Raw genomic sequence first — 22,525 nt, 5'->3', positions numbered from 1 at the left:
TCAAAGCTATGTATAGTCATATGAAAAAATAATCCCAAATCACTATTGATTAGAAAAAGGCAAATTAAAACAACCCCGAGGTACCAACTCACACTTAATCAGAGATGACAAATCCTGGAGAGGATGAGGGAAAATAGTGGAGTTGTGAACTGGTCCAGTCGTTCTGGAGAACTATTTAGAACAATGCCCAAGAGGCTATAAAACTGTGTATACCCTTTGACCCAGCAATACCACTACTAGGTCTATACCCCAGAGAGATCAAAGAAAAGGGGAAAGCACGTGTATATACAAATACATTCATAGCAGCTCTTTTTGTGGTGGCAAAGATTTGGAAATTGAGGGGATGTCCATCATTTGGGGAATGGCTGAACAAGTTATAGCATATGATTGTGATGGAGTACTACTGTGCTATAGAAAATGACAAGGGAGGTGTTTTCAGAAAAACAACGGCAGGACCTATATGAACTGATGCAAAATAAAGTGATTGGAATTGGGAGATCATTGTGCACAGTAACAGCACTGTTGTGGTGATGATCAGTCATGAAAGACTTGGCTGCTCTGCTCAGTATAGTGATCCAAGACAATCTCAAAGGATCTATGAAGAAAAATGCTGTCCACTTCCAGAGAGAGAACTGGTGATCTCTGACTAGAAACCGAAGTATACTTTGTCTCGCTCTATTTTCCCTTTTTTGGCAGTATGGCTAATATGGAAATATGTTTTGCATGATTTCACATGTATAATTAATATTATCCTGCTTGCCTTCTCAGTGGGTATTGTATGGAGTGGGAAGGAGGGAGAGAATTTGGAACTCAATTTTTTTTATTTAAATTTATTTATTTAACATATTTGGTTTTCAGCATTGATTTTCACAACAGTTTGAATTACAAATTTTCTCCCCATTTCCACCCTCCCCCCCCACTCCAAGATGGCATATATTCTGGTTGCCCTGTTCGCCAGTCAGCCCTCCCCTCTATCACCCCCCTCCCCTCTCATCCCCTTTTCCCTTCCTTTCTTGTAGGGCAAGATAAATTTCTACGCCCCATTGCCTGTGTATCTTATTTTTTAGTTGCATGCAAAAACTTTTTTTTGTTGTTTTTGAACATCTGTTTTTAAAACTTTGAGTTCCAAATTCTCTCCCCTCTTCCCTTCCCACCCACCCTCCCCAAGAAGTCGAGCAATTCAGCCTAGGCCACACATGTATCATTATGTATAACCCTTCCACAATACTCATGCTGTGAAAGGCTAACTACATTTTGCTCCCTCCCAACCCATCCCGCTTTATTGAATTTTCTCCCTTGACCCTGTCCCCCTTCCAAAGTGTTTGTTTTGATTACCTCCACCCCCATCTGCCCTCCCCTCCATCATCCCCCCCCTTTTATTTTTTTTTATCTTCCTCCCTCTTCTTTCCTGTGGGGTAAGACACCCAGCTGAGTATGTATGGTATTCCCTCCTCAGGCCAAATCCGATGAGAGCAAGGTTCGCTCATTCTCCCCTCACCTGCCCTCTCCCCTCCTCCCACAGAACTGCTTCCTCTTGCCACCTTTATGCGAGATAATCCACCCCATTCTATCTCTCCCTATCTCCCTCTCTCAGTATGTTGCTCTCTCATCCCTTAATTTCATTTTATTTCTTTTAGATATCTTCCCTTCATCTTCAACTCACCCTCTGTCTGCTCTCTCTCTTTTACATATATATATATATATATATATTTATATACACACACATACACATATATACATATACACATAGATATATACATACATACACATTCACTTATATATATATATATACACATAAACATATATATATATATATACATAAACATATATATATGCATATTCCCTTCAACTACCCTAATACTGAGGTCTCATGAATCATACACATCATCTTTCCATGTAGGAATGTAAATAAAACAGTTCAACTTTAGTAAGTCCCTTGCTATTTCCGTTTCTTGATTACCTTTTCATGCTTCTCTTGATTCTTGTGTTTGAAAGTCAAATTTTCTATTCAGTTCTGGTCTTTTCACTGAGAAAGCTTGAAAGTCCTCTATTTTATTGAAAGTCCATATTTTGCCTTGGAACATGATACTCAGTTTTGCTGGGTAGGTGATTCTTGGTTTTAATCCTAGCTCCATTGACCTCCGGAATATCGCATTCTAAGCCCTTCGATCTCTTAATGTAGAAGCTGCCAGATCTTGGGTTATTCTGATTGGGTTTCCAAAATACTCAAATTGTTTCTTTCTGGCTGCTTGCAGTATTTTCTCCTTGATCTGGGAGCTCTGGAATTTGGCGACAATATTCCTAGGAGATTTCTTTTTGGGATCTATTTGAGGAGGCGATCGATGGATTCTTTCAATTTCTATTTTGCCCTGTGGCTCTAGAATATCAGGGCAGTTCTCCTTGATAATTTCTTGAAAGATGATATCTAGGCTCTTTTTTTGATCATGGCTTCAGGTAGTCCAATAATTTTTAAATTATCTCTCCTGGATCTATTTTCCAGGTCAGTGGTTTTTCCAAGGAGATATTTCACATTGTCTTCCATTTTTTCATTCCTTTGGTTCTGTTTTATAATATCCTGATTTCTCATAAAGTCACTAGCTTCCACTTGCTCCAGTCTAATTTTTAAAGTGGTATTTTCTTCAGTGGTCTTTTGGACCTCCTTTTCCATTTGGCTAATTCTGCCTTTCAAGGCATTCTTCTCCTCATTGGCTTTTTGGAGCTCTTTTGCCATTTGAATTAGTCTGTTTTTTAAGGTGTTGTTTTCTTCAGTGTATTTTTCAGTATTTTTTGGGTCTCCTTTAGCAAGTCATTGACTTGTTTTTCATGGTTTTCTTGCATCCTTCTCATTTCTCTTCCCAATTTTTCCTCTACTTCTCTAACTTGCTTTTCCAAATCCTTTTTGAGCTCTTTCATCGCCTGGGACCAGTTCATGTTTTTCTTGGAGGCTTTTGTTGTAGGCTCTATGACTTTGTTGTCTTCTTTAGGCTGTATGTTTTGGTCTTCTTTGTCACCAAAGAAAGAATCCAAAGTCTGAGACTGAATCTGGGTGTGCTTTCGCTGCCTGGCCATATTCCCAACCAACTAACTTGACCCTTGAGTTTTTCAGTGGGGTATGACTGCTTGTAGACTAACGAGTTCTATGTTCCACGTTTGGGGGGGAGGTGCCAGCTCTGTCACACCAGCACTCCTCCTTCCCCAAGAACCCCCAGCCCGGGCTGGGCTTAGATCTTTAGCAGGCTGTGCACTCCTGCTCTGATCCGGCACTTAATTCCTCCCACCAGGTGGGCCTGGGGCCAGAAGCAGCAGCAACTGTAGCTGCCCCACGGCTGGAAGCCGAACCGCGAACTCCTTCCACTCCCGCAGCTTTTCCCACTAACCTTCTCCGCAGTCTTTGGTGTTTGTGGGTCGAGGGGTCTGGTAACTGCCGCAGCTCACTGATTCAGAGCGCTAGGGGCCCCATCCGCCCGACTCCAAGTTTGGTTGTTCCACGCCGCTCAGGCTGGGCTCTGTTCCACTCCGTTCCCAGCTCCGTGTGGAATAGACCTCACCCAGAGACCATCCAGGCTATCCTGGGCTGGAGCCCTGCTTCCCTCTGCTGTTCTGTGGGTTCTGCCATTCTAGAATTGGTTCAGAGCCATTTTTTATAGGTTTTTGGAGGGACTCGGTACAGAGCTCACTCTAGTCCCTGCTTACCCGCCGCCATCTTGGCTCCGCCGGAACTCAATTTTAAAAAGAAAAGAATGTTAAAAATAAAATGTGTTTTAAAAAACATTAAAATCGAGCCTATTCAAAACTTATGAAAATAATAATAACAAAAGCTAACAATAATAATAACAAAAGCCTCTGTGTGCCTGACATTGTGCTAAGCACCTTACAGTTTTTATCCCGGTTGATCCTCACAACAACCCTGAGAGGTGGGTGCTGTCATTACCTCCATTTTTGTTGTTGAGTCATTCAGTGATGTCGGACTCTTCGTGGCCCAGTTTGGGATTTTCTTGACAAAGATACTGGAGAGGTTTGCCATTTCCTTCTCTGGCTCATTTTATAGTTGAGGAAACTGAGGCAAGCATGGTGAAGTGACTTGCCCAGGGTCACACAGCTAGTAAGGGTCTGAGGCCAGGCCTGGCACTCTATCCATTGCGCCACCTAGCTGCACTCATTTGGCAGAGGAGAGGCCTGATAGTATGAGGTAAATGCTGTCCCAGAGTGGTGGCTGGACCTTGTGTGGTCCTGGCTAAATACCAGCATTGGGAAGGGAAATAGGTCTTAGATTCCTTCTGTGCCTGTGTGTGACTGTTCATACTCAGAGAGCACCTTGTTGGATTTACTAAAATGAAGGAACACATTCCTAATAGAGTCTAAGATTAAATGATTGTTATTTCTTCTGCATATATTTGTGTGTTTGTATGCAAGTATTGCTCATAGTTCCTTGGGAATAGAAATCTCATGTACAGTAGACAAAATATCCCTTGTGTTGGAGACTGGAGTGTTTTGGTTTCTCTATGGCAAAAACATTAAGTGTGATACAGCCTAAAACCCCTTCATTATATTTGTTTTGGGGGGGTATTTTTTCTAGAAGAAATGAACCCAACACAGCAGAAGACCTATTGGGGATTTGATGGTGAAAGGGATTGGACAAGTCCTGGAGAATGTAGGCACTTTCTTTCTGGAACTTTTTCATAAGTGTAGAGCTGTATTGGTTGTTGATCTCCTGTATTTTTAACCATGTAGCACTTAGCAATCCCAGTTGTTGGTAACCAGGTTGTGGTTGTGCTAACCCACTTTAAAGAGGCCTCAGGAAAATAAAAAGTTGGTTATTTAGACAGCTTTAGCCAAGTAGAACAGGATTGTAGGATTTTAATCAGTCAGCTGTCATGTAGGCCCTGGGTTGTTAACCATTTTGATGTTGGACCCCTTTGCCAGTCTGATTGGGGAGGCCTCTGGACCGCTTCTCAGAAGGATGACAAAGCAAACCAATTGTAACGAAATAGACTAAGCAAAATAAGTTCACAGACTGCAGGATAAGAACCCCTGCTCTAGACCTAGCTCCTCATTTTCCACAGGAGGAAACTGAGGCCTGCAGTGGTTAAATAACTTGCCCAAGGTTACATAGTCATAGAATGGGGATTTGAGTTTCAACCTTGTAGACCTCAAATCTGCTGCCCTTTTCACTGTACCATGGTCTGCTTCAATTCAGAGAAAAACAAAAAAATTTTTTTCTCAAATTTCAGTCAAAAAGCTTCAGAATTCCAGGAGAAATGAGAAGTATTTAAAAAATAAAATTTAATTTGAAATCTAAAAACATGAAGGGAATTCAGAAAAACAATGAAGTGGTTGGAAAGTACTTGCAAAAACAACTAGACTTTTAATGCAGCAATGATAAAAATATAAACCTTATGTTTTCTTTTGAGTCTTCTAGCTAAGAGAATAAATCTAAACCAGAGACTGAATCAATGTGTTTATTATATCTTAAAACTGTAGTTTGGTTTGGTCGTGGAGGTTGTTGTGAGACTGGATGTCCCTTTTTCTCCTGAGCTTGAGGTGCAGCATTTACAGTATTTATTGGCGTGGAAGCTTTGGCCTGCTCCCATTTTTTTCTAACCTGAACCTGTTTGCTCTCCTGGAGGCAGCCTGTCCTTTCTTTCCCAGGGTTCACCATATTTATGCTCTGGACGCAGCATGGAACCCCGGTCAGCCCTAGCCCACTATAGCTCAGAACTTCTGAGTGCCAGCGATCGATCGGCCTCAGCCTTCCCAGCATCAGGGACTACAAATGTGTACCATCATGCCTAGCAAAACTAGTTTTTATAAGAATAAAAAGTTTATGATAGAAAATGTAGGGTATCACTTCTTAAGGCAATGATAGACCAGTGGTCATGACCTTACACTTTCCAGATGCCAGTTATTTTTAGTTACACCACTCAAGACTGAGGTAGCTTCCCCATGCCTGCTTTACACATCATCCAGCTTTTGATGCCAAGATGAAGGCAGTGAAAGCTCACCGGGGAAGGTCTAGGCTTGCTCCTTTCTCAGTTGCCTCGGTATGGATGAGCTGCTGCCTCGCTGCTACTTACTTTCCTTCTCTGCAGATGAAGTGGCTGGATCTTCCAGTTGCTATCCGGCTCTAATACTCTATGAAGTGACTTAGGAGGCCATTTTCTCTTTTTCTTTGAAGACCTCAGACAAAGCAGCTTTTGGGTGCCGGTCCTTGGGCCTTTGGGGCTTACTGTGATACAGATTGTTTAAGGGTTGAGGGCCTGGGCTGCCATGAAATTAAAAGTATCACCATCGTGTCTGTAGTGGATTTTGATACGGAGAAGAAAAGTAGTTTAGAAGTTTGAATAATCTAGTAGGAAAATTTTGCGAAACTTAATGTTTTTGCTCTATGTTTCCCTCCCCCCAGGCTCCCCAGTTGAAGATACCGACAAAGACAATTTTTTCTGTGACAGCAATATGATCGAAGACTGGCTGCTTAAAGTGCCCCAGATCTCCACATTCTTAAATGTGGTTGTCAGGCGAGGATTCCTTGTTTTGCATTCTCACGCAGAGCTTGCCAGTTTCATCCCAGAGTGTAAAGATGGCAAAGAATTCATGAGCCTTTTTAATATTCCTGCCATTGTTTATATCAACTCCTGCCTCCCTACAAAGCTACAGCACACATGGAAACTCATTTTTTCTTCTCAAATTCATGGCTACAACTTTGCAAAACTTTGTGGGAATATTGTAGGCAGAGGTCCCTGCTTATTAGTGGTAAAGGACAGGGATGGCTATATATTTGGTGGCTTTTCATCTCACTCCTGGGCAGTCAAGGGCCAGTTTCAAGGTAAGTCTGCATTTGTAGTGAACCCTGTAATCAGAAATTTTCATTATGTGTACATCTGTAGCAAGAAGGCTATGATCTTTTGCCTGGTGATTTTTCCTAGCATTTTGAGAGAATGCTAATACCTCATTTTTGTGTGGATCTTATATTGCTTGTAGAGAAGTGATGCCCTCTGTAGGGTGAGGACTAAGCTAGACAGGCTGTAGAATCCTTTCTGACTGAGCCTCATAGCAACCCTTGGAATACAGTACAGAGGGCAAGTCAATGAAGGTTTTCTCCATTTTAGAGAGGAATTGAGAGAGGAGAATTTCTTTAGACTCACTTTTTCATCTTTCATGTTAGGTTTCAATTATAGCTTAGTCTGTACTTGATCCCACCAACACTCATGATGTACCTGTGCTGAGTTTGAAGTATTCCAGATCTTTCATCTTACTGGTAACATTATTAATCTTCTTCAAAACACTCCACCATCCCCTCAGTGTGGTGGAAGAAAGGTGGCGGCCAGCTAGTTCGTATTTAAATTCCTAGAAAAGAGTCCAGCAGAGGGCGACTTTACATTAAGGTTACGTTAGGGTTGAGCATACACATACACACACACACACAGACACACACACATACACACACACACGCGCACACACACTCACACACACACTCGCACACGCACACACGCACACATACCCCATTTCAAAGAAAAATGAATACTCATTGGAAGCCCACAATCCAAGACAATAACAGAGTATAGCTAGAACCGTCTATCCTGCAAATGCTGAATTCAGAATCTACTGAATCTTTCCCTTTCCCATGAGAGAGAACAGTGCTTCATCAGTTATGGATCTCAAATAGGATTGCCTCTTGTTTTCTGGAATTTATGTTTTGGGTAGATTCTTTTAATTGCATACTCAGTGATACAAACATGTTTTAATTTTTGGCTGTTTTTAGGGGACTGTAGATCCTTCCTGTTTACCATTTCCCCCAACATTGCTGTATACACATACAGTGGATACAACGATCATTATATGTATTTGAATTATGGACAACAAACTATACCAAATGGATTGGTAAGTGACAAAAAATTTATAGAGTAATGGGTTAAGTTCTCACCTCTCTAATGAGAGTCACTGCCAGACTGGGAGGACCCCTGTCATAGGCCTGGGGACAAATGGTATCTGCTGAAGACCAGCCTTGGGAAGCATGGAGGAAGTCCCCATCTGGATGATGGCCACTTCAGTTCTCTGAGCACTGATTGCCTGCTCTGAGCTCAGTGCTGGGAGTGCAGAAGCAAAAAAACAAAACAAGGCTCTCTCATAAGGAGATTACAGTCTATTGGGAGAAAAATACATACAAAAAGGGTATGCAGAATATATACTTGTTTCTAGTGAATGAGACATAGGAGAAAGAACACCAATAACTGGGGGAATCAGGAAAATCCTCCTGTAGGGAGTGACACCTGAGCTTTTCTTTGAAGGAATGTAGTGATTTCATGTAGTAGAGATGAAGAGGCAGAGTATTCCAAGCATGGAGTACAGTCTCTGCAAAGGCACGGAGGTGGGTACAGCAAGTCAGTTAGTTGGCTGCAACATTGAGTGTGTGAAGAGGAATAAAGTGAAATCTGTACGGAAAGCTAGAGCCAGATTGCGAAGGATTTTATTTTTATTTTTGTGTGTGTTGACTTATTTACTCTTTTTTTTTGTCCTTTTATTTTCAGTTCCAGATTCTCTCTCTTCCCTCACCTATTGAGAAAGCATGAGATGCAAAACCCATTACAAATATGAAGTCATGCAAAACAAATTTCTGCATTAGCCATGTTCTGAAAAAGAAAAATGAAAAAGAAATAGAGAATAAAAATATGTTTTATTCTGTACTCTGAGTCCCTTAGTTCTCTTGTCTGGAGGTGGATAGCATCTTTAATTATGATCCTTTGGGATTATCTGGGGTCATTGTGTTAATCAGAGTTACTAAGTCTTTTACAGTTGATTATCTTTACAAAATTGGTGTTACTGTGTAAATTGTTCAGGTTCTGTTCACTTCACTTTTCTTCCATCCGTTCCCACAAGTCTTCCCAGGTTTTTCTGAAACCCTCTTGCTCATCATTTTTTACGGCCTGATAGTATTCCATCACAATCGTACAGCACAACTTGTTCAGCCATTCCTCAATTGTTGAGCATCCCCTCAGTTTCCCATTCTTTGCTACCACAAAAGAGCTGCTATAAATATTTTTGTGCACCAGGGTCCTTTTGCTTCCATCTTTTTGGAGTACAGACCTAGTAACAGTATCACTGGATCAGAGTTTGAACAATTTAGTGTTTTGGGAGGGCATAGTTTCAAACTGCTTTCCAGAATGGTTGAACTAGTTCGCAGCTCCACCAGCAGTGCATTAATGTACATACTTTCCCACATCTCCTCCAGCATTTGTCAATTTCCTTTTCTGTTGTGTTAGCCAATCTGATGGGTCTGAGATGGTACCTCAGAGCTGTTTTAATTTGCATTTATTAGTGATTTAGAGCTTTTTATATTTACTCTGAAACCTACCTGTTCATATCCTTTGACCTCTTAGAAACTTGGCTTGATTCCCTCTATGTTTTCAGAATGAGACATTTATCAGAGAAACTTGCTGCAAAGATTTTTTTCCTACTTCTAATTTTATCTGCATTGGTTTTGTTGGTGCAAAGCCTTTTCATTTTCATGTAATCAAGATTAGCTATCTCCTGTGACCTTTATCTCTTGTTTGGTCACGAATTCTTCCCTCTCCATCAATCTGACAGATAATTTCTTACGTTCTCCACTAATTTTCTTATTATATCACCCTTACGTCTACATCACACACCGATTTTGAGCTTATCTTGGCATATAGGATGTTGGTCTATGCCTAGTTTTTGCTAGATTATTTTCCAACTTTCCCAGTGGTTTTTGTCAGACGGTGAGTTCTTGCCCCAACAGTTGTGATTTTGGGGTTTATCAGATCCTCAGTTATTGTGCTTATCTGCTGCAATATATCATATGCCTAATCTGTTCCATTGACCAACCACTCAATTTCTTAACCAATACCAGGTTGTTTAAACAATTAATGGCTTTGTAGAATAGGCTGAGATCTGGTACTCTTAGGCTGCGTTCCTTCCCATTTTTTTTCATTTATTTCCATGATAGTTTTGACCTTTTGTTCTTCCAAATGAATTTTTATGTTTTTTTCGGGCTATATAAAGCAATTCTTTGGTAGCTTGTTTGGTATGACTTTGAATAAGTCAGTGAATTTAGGTAGTATTGTCATTTTTAAAAAATTGGCTTATGAGCGATTATTATTCCTCCAGTTATTTAGATCTGTTTCTATTTGTATGAAAGTGTTTCGTAATTGTGTTCTTGTAGTTCCTTGTGTGCCTTGGTAGGTACACTCCCAAGTATTTTATCCTCTCTGTAGTTACTTTAAATGGAATTTCTCTTTTTATAATTGTCTTGCTGATTTTGTTGGTAACATAGAAATGCCAACGATTTATGTGAATTTACTTTATATCCTGCCTTGCTGAAATTGTTAATTGTTTTGACTAGTTTTGTGAAAGATTTTAAATGCTAGTCATAAGCATTTATATTTTATTCTAGAGGATAGCAGGGAACCAGTGAAGTTTCTTGAGCAAAGTAATGACATTTTCAGATCTCCATTTTAGGAATATCAGTTTGATGGCTATGTTGGGGATGGGTTTGAGAAGGGAAAGATCTGAGGCAGAAACACCAATGAGAAGGCTATTGTGGTAGGCAGGTGAGAGATGATGAGGGCCTGACCCAGGGAGTGGCCAAGTGAATGGAGTGAAAGGGACAGATTTAAGAGATGTAGAGGTATACTTGAGGAATTGACAACTTAATTGGGTGTGGAGGGTCAGGGAGAGGGAAGAGTTGAGGACTAGTCTAACATTTCAAACCTGAGTGATTGAAAGGTTGTGCCTTCAGCAGATGAAGGGAAGTTAGGGAAAGGAGTGACTTTTCAGGGGAATCTAGTTCTGTTTTGTACTTGCTGAGTTTGAGATACCTATGGGACATGAAAGTGGGGATAGGTAGCAGGGAGTTGTTGCAGGAATGGTCCTTGGAAGAGAAGGGAGGGAGGGACAGAGAAAGACAGAGAGACCAACACAGACAGGTAGAGAGAGACGGAGAGGGAGGTCTGGGAGTCATCTACACAGAAAATGAAATTGGAGCTAATAAGACCACTCTGAGTATAGAGAGGAAAGGGGCCAGAATAAAGCCTTAGGATAGACTCGTGCGTAGTTGCTAGCACAAAGATGATGTCCAGCAGTAGGGTTTGTGACAGAACTGTCAGAATGACAGGAGGAGAACCCAGGAGAACACAATATCAGGAAAACCCAAGGGAGAGATAATGTCTTGGATGAGCATTCTTAACCTGGGGCTTATTTCCCCTCCCTGCCCTCCAACCCTCCAGGAAGCCTATGGATAGATTTCAGGAAGTCTGTAAACTTGGGGTGGAAAAAAATTTACCTTTTTATTTTCACTAATCGCTAACTGGAATTTAGCATTTCCTCTCATTATGGATTTTAAAAAGTAGTCTCGCTAAATGTCCATAGGTTTCACCAGACTTCCAAAGGGGTCTATTACACAAAAAGAGTTAACCCCTGGACTGGGGAGAGGTCAGGAAGAGTGAGAACTGATAAAAGGTCATTGGATTTCTCAGCTAATATGTTGTTGGTAACCTCAGAGAGAGATTTTAGTTGAGTGGTGGAATGGAATCAGAATCCAGATTTCAGGGAATTGAAATATTACTGGAAGGGAAAGGAGTAGAAGCAAGGAATTGAGACTGGTTTTTCTAGGAGTTCATCGAGGAGATATCAGGGCAAATGACGGTGTTTTGTTTTTGTCTTGTTAAGGTTGGGAATGATCTGGGCATGCTTGTGGATAGTAGGGAAGAAGCCAGTTAGATTGAGAAGGGATCTCATCTAACACTCTGTAGCATTAATTAAGTTGGGACCTTTTTACTGTTTTAGAATGCTGAATTAATTAAGTGTCTTTTATTGAGCCTTACTAGGTGCAGAGCCCCAGGCCCAAACCCCTAATTACTAGGTGCTAAGCCAATATGGGTGTGAAGCCCTCAGGGTTCTAAGGGGAGTTGCTAAGACAAGAGCCAACAGTAGGCGCCTAAGTTCTGGTGGCTCAGATTATGTTTGATGATGTCTAAAGACTATATAAAAAGAGAGAACAGAGTTGTTTGCTTGGGGCTCTGAGCCACTGGAGGAGTGGTGTGTGACTCTGGGCCAGCCATTGTTAAGAGCTCCCCGGCTCATGAACCCAGATGTTGATGCTTCCTTGGTAACTATGAATTATGATTTGGTCTGTTTATATTGTGTATGTTTGTAATTTGTTTGTATTTGCTCTAAAGTTCAGGGTGCTGGCTTTTCCTCCTGTGCTAAGTGAATGATATTTGTATGTTGGATTGAAATAAGATTGTTAACCCCTTAAAGTTACTTTCCTTAGTAAAGCAGATCAAAAGAACCTGTGCTGGCAGAGTTCTTGTCCTTGGGCTTGCGTTGGTCTTTCACCCCCACATCAGCTGCTAGCCCAATTGTTGCAACACACCCTCATTGTATAGATGAAGAAACTAGCCCAGAGGGCTGAAGTCACTGACCCAAAGTCACATACTTTGTTAGCGGCAGGGCTGAGAATGGAAGGAACCTGTCTTCTGACTCCTTCCTTCCTCCCTCTCCCCAAATCCTGGTTATCTCTCACTTTGTATCTACTTCTTTGTTTTCAAGTATTAGAGCCCTACTGGAGAAGTCAGAAAATGGTGCTGACTGGCTCTACTACAAACTTTTCTTCGGTTCTTTAGGACTTCTTGACTATCATGTTCCCTGAAATGACTTTTCCATATCCATATCCTGTCTTCTCTCCTCTGAACACATTTAACCCTTATAGACTGTCTTGTGTTATTCTCTGATTGTTGACTATATAGGAGTATCATTTCCCCAAGTAGAACTGGGATTTAAGGGCATGACTGAGCCCTAATCTACCTCTCCTCTGGGGAAGTTATCCCCAGGTGAAAATGATCTTTGCTCTGTCCTTCGTCACATATTTGTCATTATACTTTTCTTGGACTTCTCCATTTTATACTCAGCCTTGCACTATAATTATGGATGGATGGATGGATCTTGTTCCATAAGCTGCCTAAAGGAATGGATAGTGTCTTTCTTCATTGTTATACCCCTAGGGCTTGGTACAGTCAATCAATAAACATTTATTGTGCCAGGCACTGTGCTAAATATTGGAGATAAGAAGAAGGGCAGGAACCAGTTCTTGTTCTGAAGGAGCTTGCTTTCAATTGAGGGAAAACAATACACAAACAACTATGTACAGACAAGATACATACAGGATAAACTGGAGATAATCAACAGGGGGAAGGCATTAGCATTAAGGGAGATCATGAAAGACTTTTTGTAAAAGGTGCGACTTTATTGGGGACTTGAAGGAAGTCAAGGAAGCCAGGAAGTGGAGATGAGCGTGGAAAGAATCCTCCAGGCATGACAGGAAGCCACTAAAAATGCCCGGAGTCAGGAGGTGGTGCAGTATTTTGTTCAAGTAACAGCAAGGATGACCAGGGTCATTGGGTTACAAAGTATGTGAGGGAAGTGGGGCATAAGAACACTTGTAAAATGGTGGGAGAAAGTGAGGTATGAAGAGCTTTGAATGTCTAACCCAGGGTTTTATGTTTTTACCCTAGAGGCTGCAGAGAGCCATTGGAGATTTTGGTATAGGGGATGACCTGGTGTTAAGAGATAAGCCTTGCTTCAGTGAGGGTCCAGTTGAAGTCATGTTGCATAAATCTGTAGTGCATCCAGTCAGCACAGTTTTACAATTTTTCTTCAGCTTCCATTCAGCAGCGCATAAGTAGGAGTGAAGGCAGCTGATGAGGCTTAGCAGGGCAAGATTGGTGATAGGATAAGGGGGCAAGGGATTCAAGAGAAGAGGGTAGTGTAGAGTTGAACTGGTTCACCAGGGGCTCAAGGTGGGCAAGGGAGGAGAGTAGAGGCAGTCTACAGGTGATAGCCTGAAACAGAACTAAGGGCTTGAAGGACTGGAGATAATGATGAGAATGAAGGATAGGATTTGGGCTTGCAAGGCAGAGGGAGTGTTGGAATGACAACAAATTGTGGTCAGAAAAGGGAGTTTCAGAATTCATGAACACGGAAGTGGTACATTTGTAGATAATGATCAGAAGGAGATTATGATCATCTATGTTTAGCCAAGGTGGTGTGGAAGAATAGGTAATGGGAAATTAGTAAGTTGAGGAACTGGGAGGCTAAGATGTTTGAGGGATTATCAATGTTTACATTAAAGTCCCCTAGTATGAGGGCAGGAGTTGGGAAGGAGAGAAACATTGTGAGCCCAGGCACTGAACTCATTGAGGAAAGAGTATCTTGGAGGTCTGTAGACAACGGCTACCAGAATTTTGATTGAGTGGTAGATAGGAATTAAATGAACCTCAAAGGTTGGTAGATGATGTTGGTAGAAAATGAGCTTGGGAATGGCAGTGGGAAGTAAGAAGTATTCCAACTCCTCCACAGAGACCAGCCTAGGAGACTCATGATGTCCCTATGAAAGGACTGGACTAGGAATGGAATGCCATTTCTGTGTCTCCCTACGGGCAGGAAGAGGCCAGACTGGGCAGCTGGCGTGCCATGGAATCATCACATTGCCCTGCACATTGTAGGCACTTAAATGGTTGATAAACTGAAAATAACGTCTGGTGCTCTTTCTCTTACTTCGAAGTCTTGTATTAGTTTGGTACTCCCGTTCCCAGAATGGATTGCAGTGCCTCTGTGTTCCAGTAGATGGTCCTTCAGAGTTGTTGGACCTGAAAATACTCCCCTGTGGCTAATGAGCTGGTGATGGGCCTTTTAGCTATTCTGAACTTAGTCCGTTGCCAGGCTCCTTCTTGGACCATTTCCAATATAGCATAACCTCTGGGAACCCAGAGTCATCTTTGTGCCATGAGGAAGCATTGCAGGAAGACTTTAGTGGAGATTCAGTAGTTTATAAGTCCAGTTTTTAAAAGATAGAGCTAAGTAGTTACTACTTTTTAAAAAAAATTATTTTTTTCTAAATTTTGAATTCTAAATTCTTTTCCTTCCCTCTCCCCCAACCCCCTCCTTGAGATAGTAAGCAGTCTAATATAGGTTATACATGTGCAGTCACATAAAACATTTCCACATTAATCATTTTGTGCAAGAAAACTCAAACAGCAACAAAACAAGAAAGTGAAAAATAGTATACTTTGATCTGCATTCGGATGACATCAGTTCTTTGGAGGGAGATCATGAGTTCTGTGGGATTGTATTGCTGAAAATAGCAAAGTCATTCATACTTGTTCATTGTACAATATTGCTGTTGCCGTGTACAATGTTTTCCTTGCTGTGCTCACTGTATTTTGTATCAGATCATGTACGTCTTTACAGGTTTTTTTAAAAATCATCTTGCTTGTCATTTCTTACAGTACAATTATATTGTTCAGCCATTCCCCAGTTGATGGGCATCTTCTCAATTTCCAATTCTTAGCCTCTGGAAAAAGAGCTGCTATAAATATTTTTGTACAAATAGGTCCTTTTCCCTTTTAAAAAAGTCTCTTTGGGATACAGTAATATTTCTGGATGAAAGGGCATGCAGTTTTATAGCCCTTTAGGCATAGTTACAAATTGCTCTCCAGAATGGTTGGATCAGTTTACAACTCCGCCAACAGTGCATTAGTGTCACAGTTTTCCCATATTCCCTCCAAAATTTATCATTTCCCTTTTCTGTTATATAAGCCAATCTGATGGGTGGTACTTCAGAGTTGTTTTATTTGCATTTCTCTAATCAATGGTGATTTAGAGCATTTTTCCACATGATGATAGATAGCTTTGATTTCTTTGTCAGAGAACTGCCTATTCATATCTTTTGACCATTTATCAATTGGGGAATGACTTATATTCATATAAATTTGACTCAGTTCTCTATATATTTGAGAAATGAGGCCTTTATCAGAAATACTTGCTATAAATTTTCCCCCTGGTTTTCTGCTTTCCTTCTAATTTTGGTTGCATTGGTTTTGTTCATGTAAAAACTTATTTTTATTTAATCAAAAGTATCCATTTTACATTTTATTATGCTTTCTACATCTTGTTTGGTCCTAAATTCTTTCCTTATCCATAGATATAACAAGTGAATCATTCTATACTCTCCTAATTTGCTTATGGTATCACCCTTTAAGTCTAGATGTGTACCCATTTTGACCCTATCTTGGTATACAGTGTAAGATGTTGGTCTATAACTAATTTCTGCCATATTGTTTTCCAGTTTTCCCAGCAGTTTTTGTTAGATAATGAGGTTTTGTTCCAAAAGCTTAGGTCTTTGGGTTTATCAAATACTAGATTACTGTGGTCACTTACTACTGTGTATTGTGTACCTGATCTGTTCCACCGATCCACCGCTCTGTTTCTTAGCCAGTACCAGTTTGTTTTGATGATTACCATTTTATAAGTTGTTGCTTTTTTGCAAGAAAGGAATCATGTGACATAGGATTATGTTATTTTATGTTTTAAAACTAAGTAATAACATGTCTTTCTGGGAGAGATGGACTCATTTATATGGATTTGTTTGCTTTTCCATTTCCTTTGTAGGGCATGGGAGGTCAGTTTGATTACTTTGGGCTTTGGATTGATTATGATTTTGGGAAAGGACACAGCAGAGCAAATCCTAGATGTACTACTTATAACAGCCCTCAGCTATCAGCCAGGGAAAATTTTGAGTTGGATACCCTAGAGGTATGGGCGGTTGGAGATTTTGCAAAGGAGAAGGTAAGTGTCTGAAGCTCTCTGAGCATGTAGTCATCATCCTATTCAACTGGTCTTATTCCTCTCCCCTCCCTCCCATATATCCCCTGAAGCCAGGGAGAAATTACTTTAAATCTAATAATGCAGGTGTGTTTGGAAGGAGAGACCAAGGAATCCTAGGCTTTAGAGCTGGGAGTGATTTGGGGGATCATTAAACATTCTAATTTGACAGATTAAGAAATGTTGTAATAGACTAGGGAAATGACTTGCCCCAAAGCACACAGGTAACAGCCAGGCTCTGTACAGCTGTCCTTCAGCTTTAAATTCAGAGCTTCTCTGTTGTGCTTCATTGTCTTTCAACTATTTCTCAACTTTTTCATGACCTTTGCCCACCACACGGAGAATTCCCAGTGTTAAAACTCATTTCACTAATACAGATTCCCAACTTAAAGCCCCAGTTGCTTGAGGGTGGTGATAGCTTAAGTGGTCACACAGATAGAAGGTGGCAGACACAGAGTTGAAGCCTGAAGGTCTTCCCGACTCCAAGACTGGTCCTCTGTTCATTTTGCCATGTTGATTTCTGGAGACTACCTCCTGACCTAGCTCCATAAATTTATTCCTTTCTCTCCCTGAGCTATCATTAGCTTTTTAAAAAAAATAATTTTTATTTATTTCATTAAATATTTCCCAACTACATGTTAAAAATTTTATTAACAATCATTTTTTAAAATTTTAAGTTCCAAATTCTTTCCCTCCCCCCACTCCTTCCTCCTAGAGAAAGCAAGGAATTTGATATCGATTATACATATGAAGTCATGCAAAACATATTTGCATATTATCCATGTTGCAAAAGAAAACACAAACCAAATAAAGTAATAAAAATAAAGTTCAAAAAAGTATGCCTCAGTCTGCATTCAGAGTTCATCAGTTCTCTCTCTAGAGATAGCATTTTTCCTCATGGGTCCTTTGAAACGGTCTTGGTTGATCATCCTTATAATATTGCTGTTGCTGTTTACAGTGTTCTCCTGCTTCTGCTCACTTCACTCTGCCCGAGTTCACATAAGGCAGGTTTTTCTGAAACCATTGTGCTTGTCATTTCTTATAGCACGGTAGTTTTCTATCACAATTATATACCACAGCTTATTCAGCCATTCCACGATTGATGGGCATCCCCTCAATTTCCAATTTTTTGCTATCACAGAAAGAGCTGCTATAAATATTTTTGTACAAATGGATCCTTTTCCTTTAAACTCTGTGGGATACAGACCTAGTAGTGGTACTGCTGATGTCACAGGGTATGCACAGTTTTATAGTCTTTTGGGCGTGGTTCCTAACAGTTCTCTAGAATGGTTGGATGAGTTCACAACTCCACCAGCAATGCATTAGTGTCCCAGTTTTTCCACAGCCTCTCCAGCATTTATCTTTTTTCCTGTCATGTTAGCCAATCTGACAGGTGTGAGTTATCTCAGAGTTGTTTTAATTTGCATTTTTCTAATCAGAGTGACTTAGAGCATTTTTTTTTCATGTGGTTGTTGATAGCTTTGATTTGTTCTTCTGGCTGAAAAGTCATATCTTTTGACTGTTTATCAACTGAGGACTAGCTTTTATTTTTGTAAATTTGGTTCCGTTCTCTGAGAATTCAGGGTTAGGTATTTGAGAAATTAGATTTTTATCAGAGAAACCTGCTGTAATTTTTCTCCAATTTCCTATTTTCCTTCTAATTTTGGCTTCATTAGTTTTGTTTGTGCAAAAACTTTAACGTCATGCAATCAAAATTATCTATTTTACTTCCCCTGATCTTTTCTATTTCTTGTTTGGTCATAAACTCTTCCTTTATCCATAGATCTGACAGGTATATTTTTCCATGCACCCCTAATTTACTTATGATATCATCCTTCATGTCTAAATCATTTATCCATTTTGACCTAATCTTGGTATATACAATGTGAGATACTGGTCTATGCTTAGTTTCTGTTAAACTGCTTTCTAGTTTTCCCAGCAATTTTTTTGTCATATATTGAGTTCTTACCCCCCAAAGCTTGGATCTTTGGATTTATTGAAGTAGATCATCATCAGCTTTCAAAGGAACAACCCAAACCTGCCTTAGGCCCCTTCTTTCCTTAATCAGATTTTCCTTGATAGGTTCCATTTGTAATTTTAGCCTGTGCAGCCTCATTTCCGTTTGGATCAGGCGGGTTTACAAAGACATTCTGATAGCTATTAAGCAGGTTTCCAGATTGGCAGCCCTCCTTTCCTTCTCGTTTGTTTTCATGAGGGGTTGCTATATTGCCCAGGCAGTGCGGCTTTTGCACCTGCCCTCTGATTATGAGTATCAGCATAGTGTCATTGAAAGTTAGGTGGGAGAGAGCCTTCGGCCTTGCAGAGGCTGTGATATATGTGAAGGAGAGGGGGAGGGAGGATGAAGTTTGAATGCAGCTACAAACTAGAGTCAAGCAGAAGAGGACTTCAGAAGCCCTTGAGTTCAATCGTTTGTATTTTACTCATGTAGGAACTGACTTGCCCAAATGCCCATGAATAGCATAAACCACGACTTCTAAGTTCCATAGAACAGTTCGTTACTTTTTCTGGTGGACTGCAACTTTTCTCCAGCAGGGCAGGATGGGGTCTCTTGGCAGGCTTTCTCTGAAAACTCAAAGCTATAGGGTGTTTAATAATGACTTATTATTTAAAATGTTATTAGAATAATAAGGGAAAAACATTATCTAGTCCAATTTCTTCCTTTCCTTTATGGCAATAATATAGTTAAGCCTATTTTAATAAGCTTGAGAATTAATAATAGGTTGGCTTTTGTCCATTCTAAGCCATTAATTACATGTACATCTGTATTGGTGTTGCAAACATATTTGATTCTCTTATTTTTCTTTAGACAAGACCTGACAAGAAGACTGTTCTGGACAATAACACTGAGGTGCAATGCTTGTTAGAAATGATTGGGAAAACTCATCACAGTGAAGGACTCCGAGATACATGTGATGACAAGGAAACATAAGAATAAGGTGCCATCCTCAGCTGTGTGTTCTTAATAACTGGGATCTGATCATCCTGGGACTAAGTTTTTATCCCACTCTGTAATGAAAACCTTCCCACTGGTGCCATACCTAGATTCAGTTAACTCTCTGGAATTGGGTAAGAAGGTTGTTGGCTGGAAGAGTAAAATGATAACCTTTGTGTCTCCTTTCTATAGCCTATGGTTATTTCAGAAGTTTCTAATAGAGATCTTAATTATTCAAGTAATTAGGGAAAGCTTTCACATAAATAGGCTACATTTAAGTGTTTAAGTATAAAATAAGTCCATTAGATGCTAAGATTTTGATATTTCAGTAAATATATTTGCCATCAATCCAAGCTTTCCAACCTTGGATCAGTGTCACAAGCACAGTGTGCATTTCTAGAGTATCTTTACTCAGGGATAAGGTCAAGGTGGTTGATGTTACTAAACAAAATGTTATAGAAGCTTCTTCAGCCTAAGCTTTTATTACTTAGAGATTCATAGAATATTGGAGCCTGAAGGAATCTGAAAGTTCAGCGAGTCCAACCTTTGCTTTCTTTTATAGTAATAGTATATTGGGTGTATATTAGTAAGACCTTTTTTATTTTAATGTCTTTTTCATTTTCCAGATGGAAAAACTGAGACCTATAGAAGGGAAATGCCAATGAGGTACAAGACTGCAATGTAATAAACTGGTAATGTAGACGCAGGTGTAAAAGAGTTTGGTGCCTTGCTGTAACATGACTCACAGCAGCGTGAAATTGCCCAGTTGCTGAGGGTCTGTTTTGTATTTCAGCTAAGCCATTTAATTACTAGAACCACCAGCAGAACTTCCCTAAAGTTGGGCTCAGTTATCACTTAGAGATCCTAGACATAGTTTTGTACAGATGTTGACATTACTGAACTGTGATGTCTGCCTTTCTCCTACTCATATTAAAAGATATATGAGGGTCAAAGAATATGAATAGTTTTCAGCGGAAAAAAATTACTAGTTATCAATAGCCATGTGGAAGAATGCTCTAAATCACTAACAATTAGAGAAATACAAATTAAAACAACTCTAAAGTTCCACCTCACACCCATCAGATTGACAGAGTTGGAAGAAAAAAAAGGAAAATGACATAATGGAAGGGCTGTAGGAAAACTGGTACAAACTGTGCATCCGTCCCCTTTGATCCAGCAATACTGCTACTAGGTCTATAGCCCAAAGAGATCAAAGAGGAAAAGGACCCATATATTCAAAAATGAACATGATGGTACTGTTGTGTTGTAAGAAATGATGAAAGGGATGGTTTCAAAGAAATGTGGGAAGACTTGTATGAACTGATGCAGAGTGAAGTGAGCAGAACCAGGAGAAAAATTTATACAATAATAAAAAATATTGTGAAGACAAACAATTTTGAATTAAGAACTCAGATCAGTGTAATGACCAACAGCAAACCCAGAGGACTCTTGATGAAACATCATGAATATCCCTTCCTTCAGATAGAGAGGCAATGGACTCAAAAATGCAGATTGAGGTGTATTTATTTTTAGACATGGCTAATGCTAGAATTTGTTTTATGTTACGTGTTTGTAATGGTTTTTGTTGTTCTTGCTTTCTTGATGGTGGGGGTAGGGGAGGAGGGAGGGAGATAATTTGGAGTTGGAAATAAAATTGATTTAAAAAAAAGATTTATGGGGATATTTTCAAAAGTTGTGGATAGGATTGAAGTCCCATAATTACCTAAACCATTGTGATTAAACACATAGACAGTGAGGGAATTTAGTAGTTCCTAGCTTTTTGTATGATTTTCTTACTTTAGACCCATTTCATAAAGTAACCATGAATATCTTCACGTAGTGTTTTGATTTGTGTTAACCATATGTAAACTCTTTGGGGCAGAAGGCCTTAAAAACTGATCAGCGATCTTGGAAATAGAAATACCAGCTTCAGCACTGGGAGAAGGTGTTCTCTAAAAGCACTGAAGGAGGCAGAAGTTGAGGTGAAACTGAGTTAATTCTCTTGAGAACCAGGTTTTTATAAAAATACAGACTACCTGGGACTGTATTATGTGGTTTTTTTAAACTCATAAATTATTCCAAGGCACATGTTTGGAAATGAAATTCTAAAGGCTTAAATTCTGACTCTGGTTAAAGTATCTTTTGGTTAATAATGTGTGTAGAATCACTTCAGTATTTTCAATTATTGTTTCAACAATCCGGCTAGCAGCTGCTGCGGGAGGTGCAAAATCAACAACAGCCAGCTCACAGAACTCTGCAAGCCCAGGTTCTTTTGATCTGCTTTACCAAGGAAAGCAATGTTAAGGGGTTGACAATATTACTTTAATTCAGCATACAAATACCACTCACTTAGTTCAGGGGAAAAAGCCAGCACCCTGAACTTCAGAGCAAATGCAAACAAATTACAAACATTGACAGACAGACCAAATACAATTCATAGTTACCAACATCTAAGTTCAGCCCAGGAGCTCATAACAAGGGCTGGCCCAGAGTCACGTGCACCACCACTGCTTGTGGGTCAGAGCACCGAAAAAGAGAAAGCTAACCCCTAGTTTTATGTCTTTTTCAGGGTCAAGGGTGAATCACACGTGCGACTCACCCATGTGACCTAAAATCGTCACAAAAATGCAACTTAAACCCACCTGGTTTAAAAGCCTTTGATGTCACAAACATGTCACTGAAATCCATGTAAACTAGGCTTTCCCTTGAGGCAAGGAGGTCATCAAGGACTCCTAATTTGATCAAGGAAATAAAGGCCAAACTCTTTAAGGGCACTTGGTTGAACTAAGTGCTAAGAGCCCATTTTGATTGCCAACACAATCATACAGTTAAATGGCATGAAAAAGTAAAACATTTTTGTGTATCATCAAACATCATTCAATGTTACTTTTGTTA

General features: G+C 40.0%; 1 protein-coding gene across 1 annotated transcript in view; it reads left to right on the top strand.

Annotated features, from left to right (window-relative positions):
• The window catches only part of MEAK7 (MTOR associated protein, eak-7 homolog), a 47,916-nt gene extending 27,584 nt beyond the window's left edge, over positions 1-20,332 (top strand). Inside the window, exons 6-10 of the mRNA XM_036750720.1 lie at positions 6,404-6,823; positions 7,760-7,878; positions 16,465-16,641; positions 19,505-19,634; positions 20,257-20,332. Coding sequence (XP_036606615.1) covers positions 6,404-6,823; positions 7,760-7,878; positions 16,465-16,641; positions 19,505-19,627 — 839 coding nt within the window. The 3' untranslated portion in view covers positions 19,628-19,634; positions 20,257-20,332. The remainder of the gene's footprint in view (positions 1-6,403; positions 6,824-7,759; positions 7,879-16,464; positions 16,642-19,504; positions 19,635-20,256) is intronic.
• Positions 20,333-22,525: the final 2,193 nt, after the last annotated feature.

This window comes from Trichosurus vulpecula, chromosome 3 (genome assembly GCF_011100635.1).
Source record: "Trichosurus vulpecula isolate mTriVul1 chromosome 3, mTriVul1.pri, whole genome shotgun sequence".
NCBI classification, from domain to species: Eukaryota; Metazoa; Chordata; class Mammalia; order Diprotodontia; family Phalangeridae; genus Trichosurus; species Trichosurus vulpecula.
The sequence above is the reverse complement of the archived record's forward strand: the minus strand, read 5'-3'. Positions and strand labels throughout refer to the sequence as shown.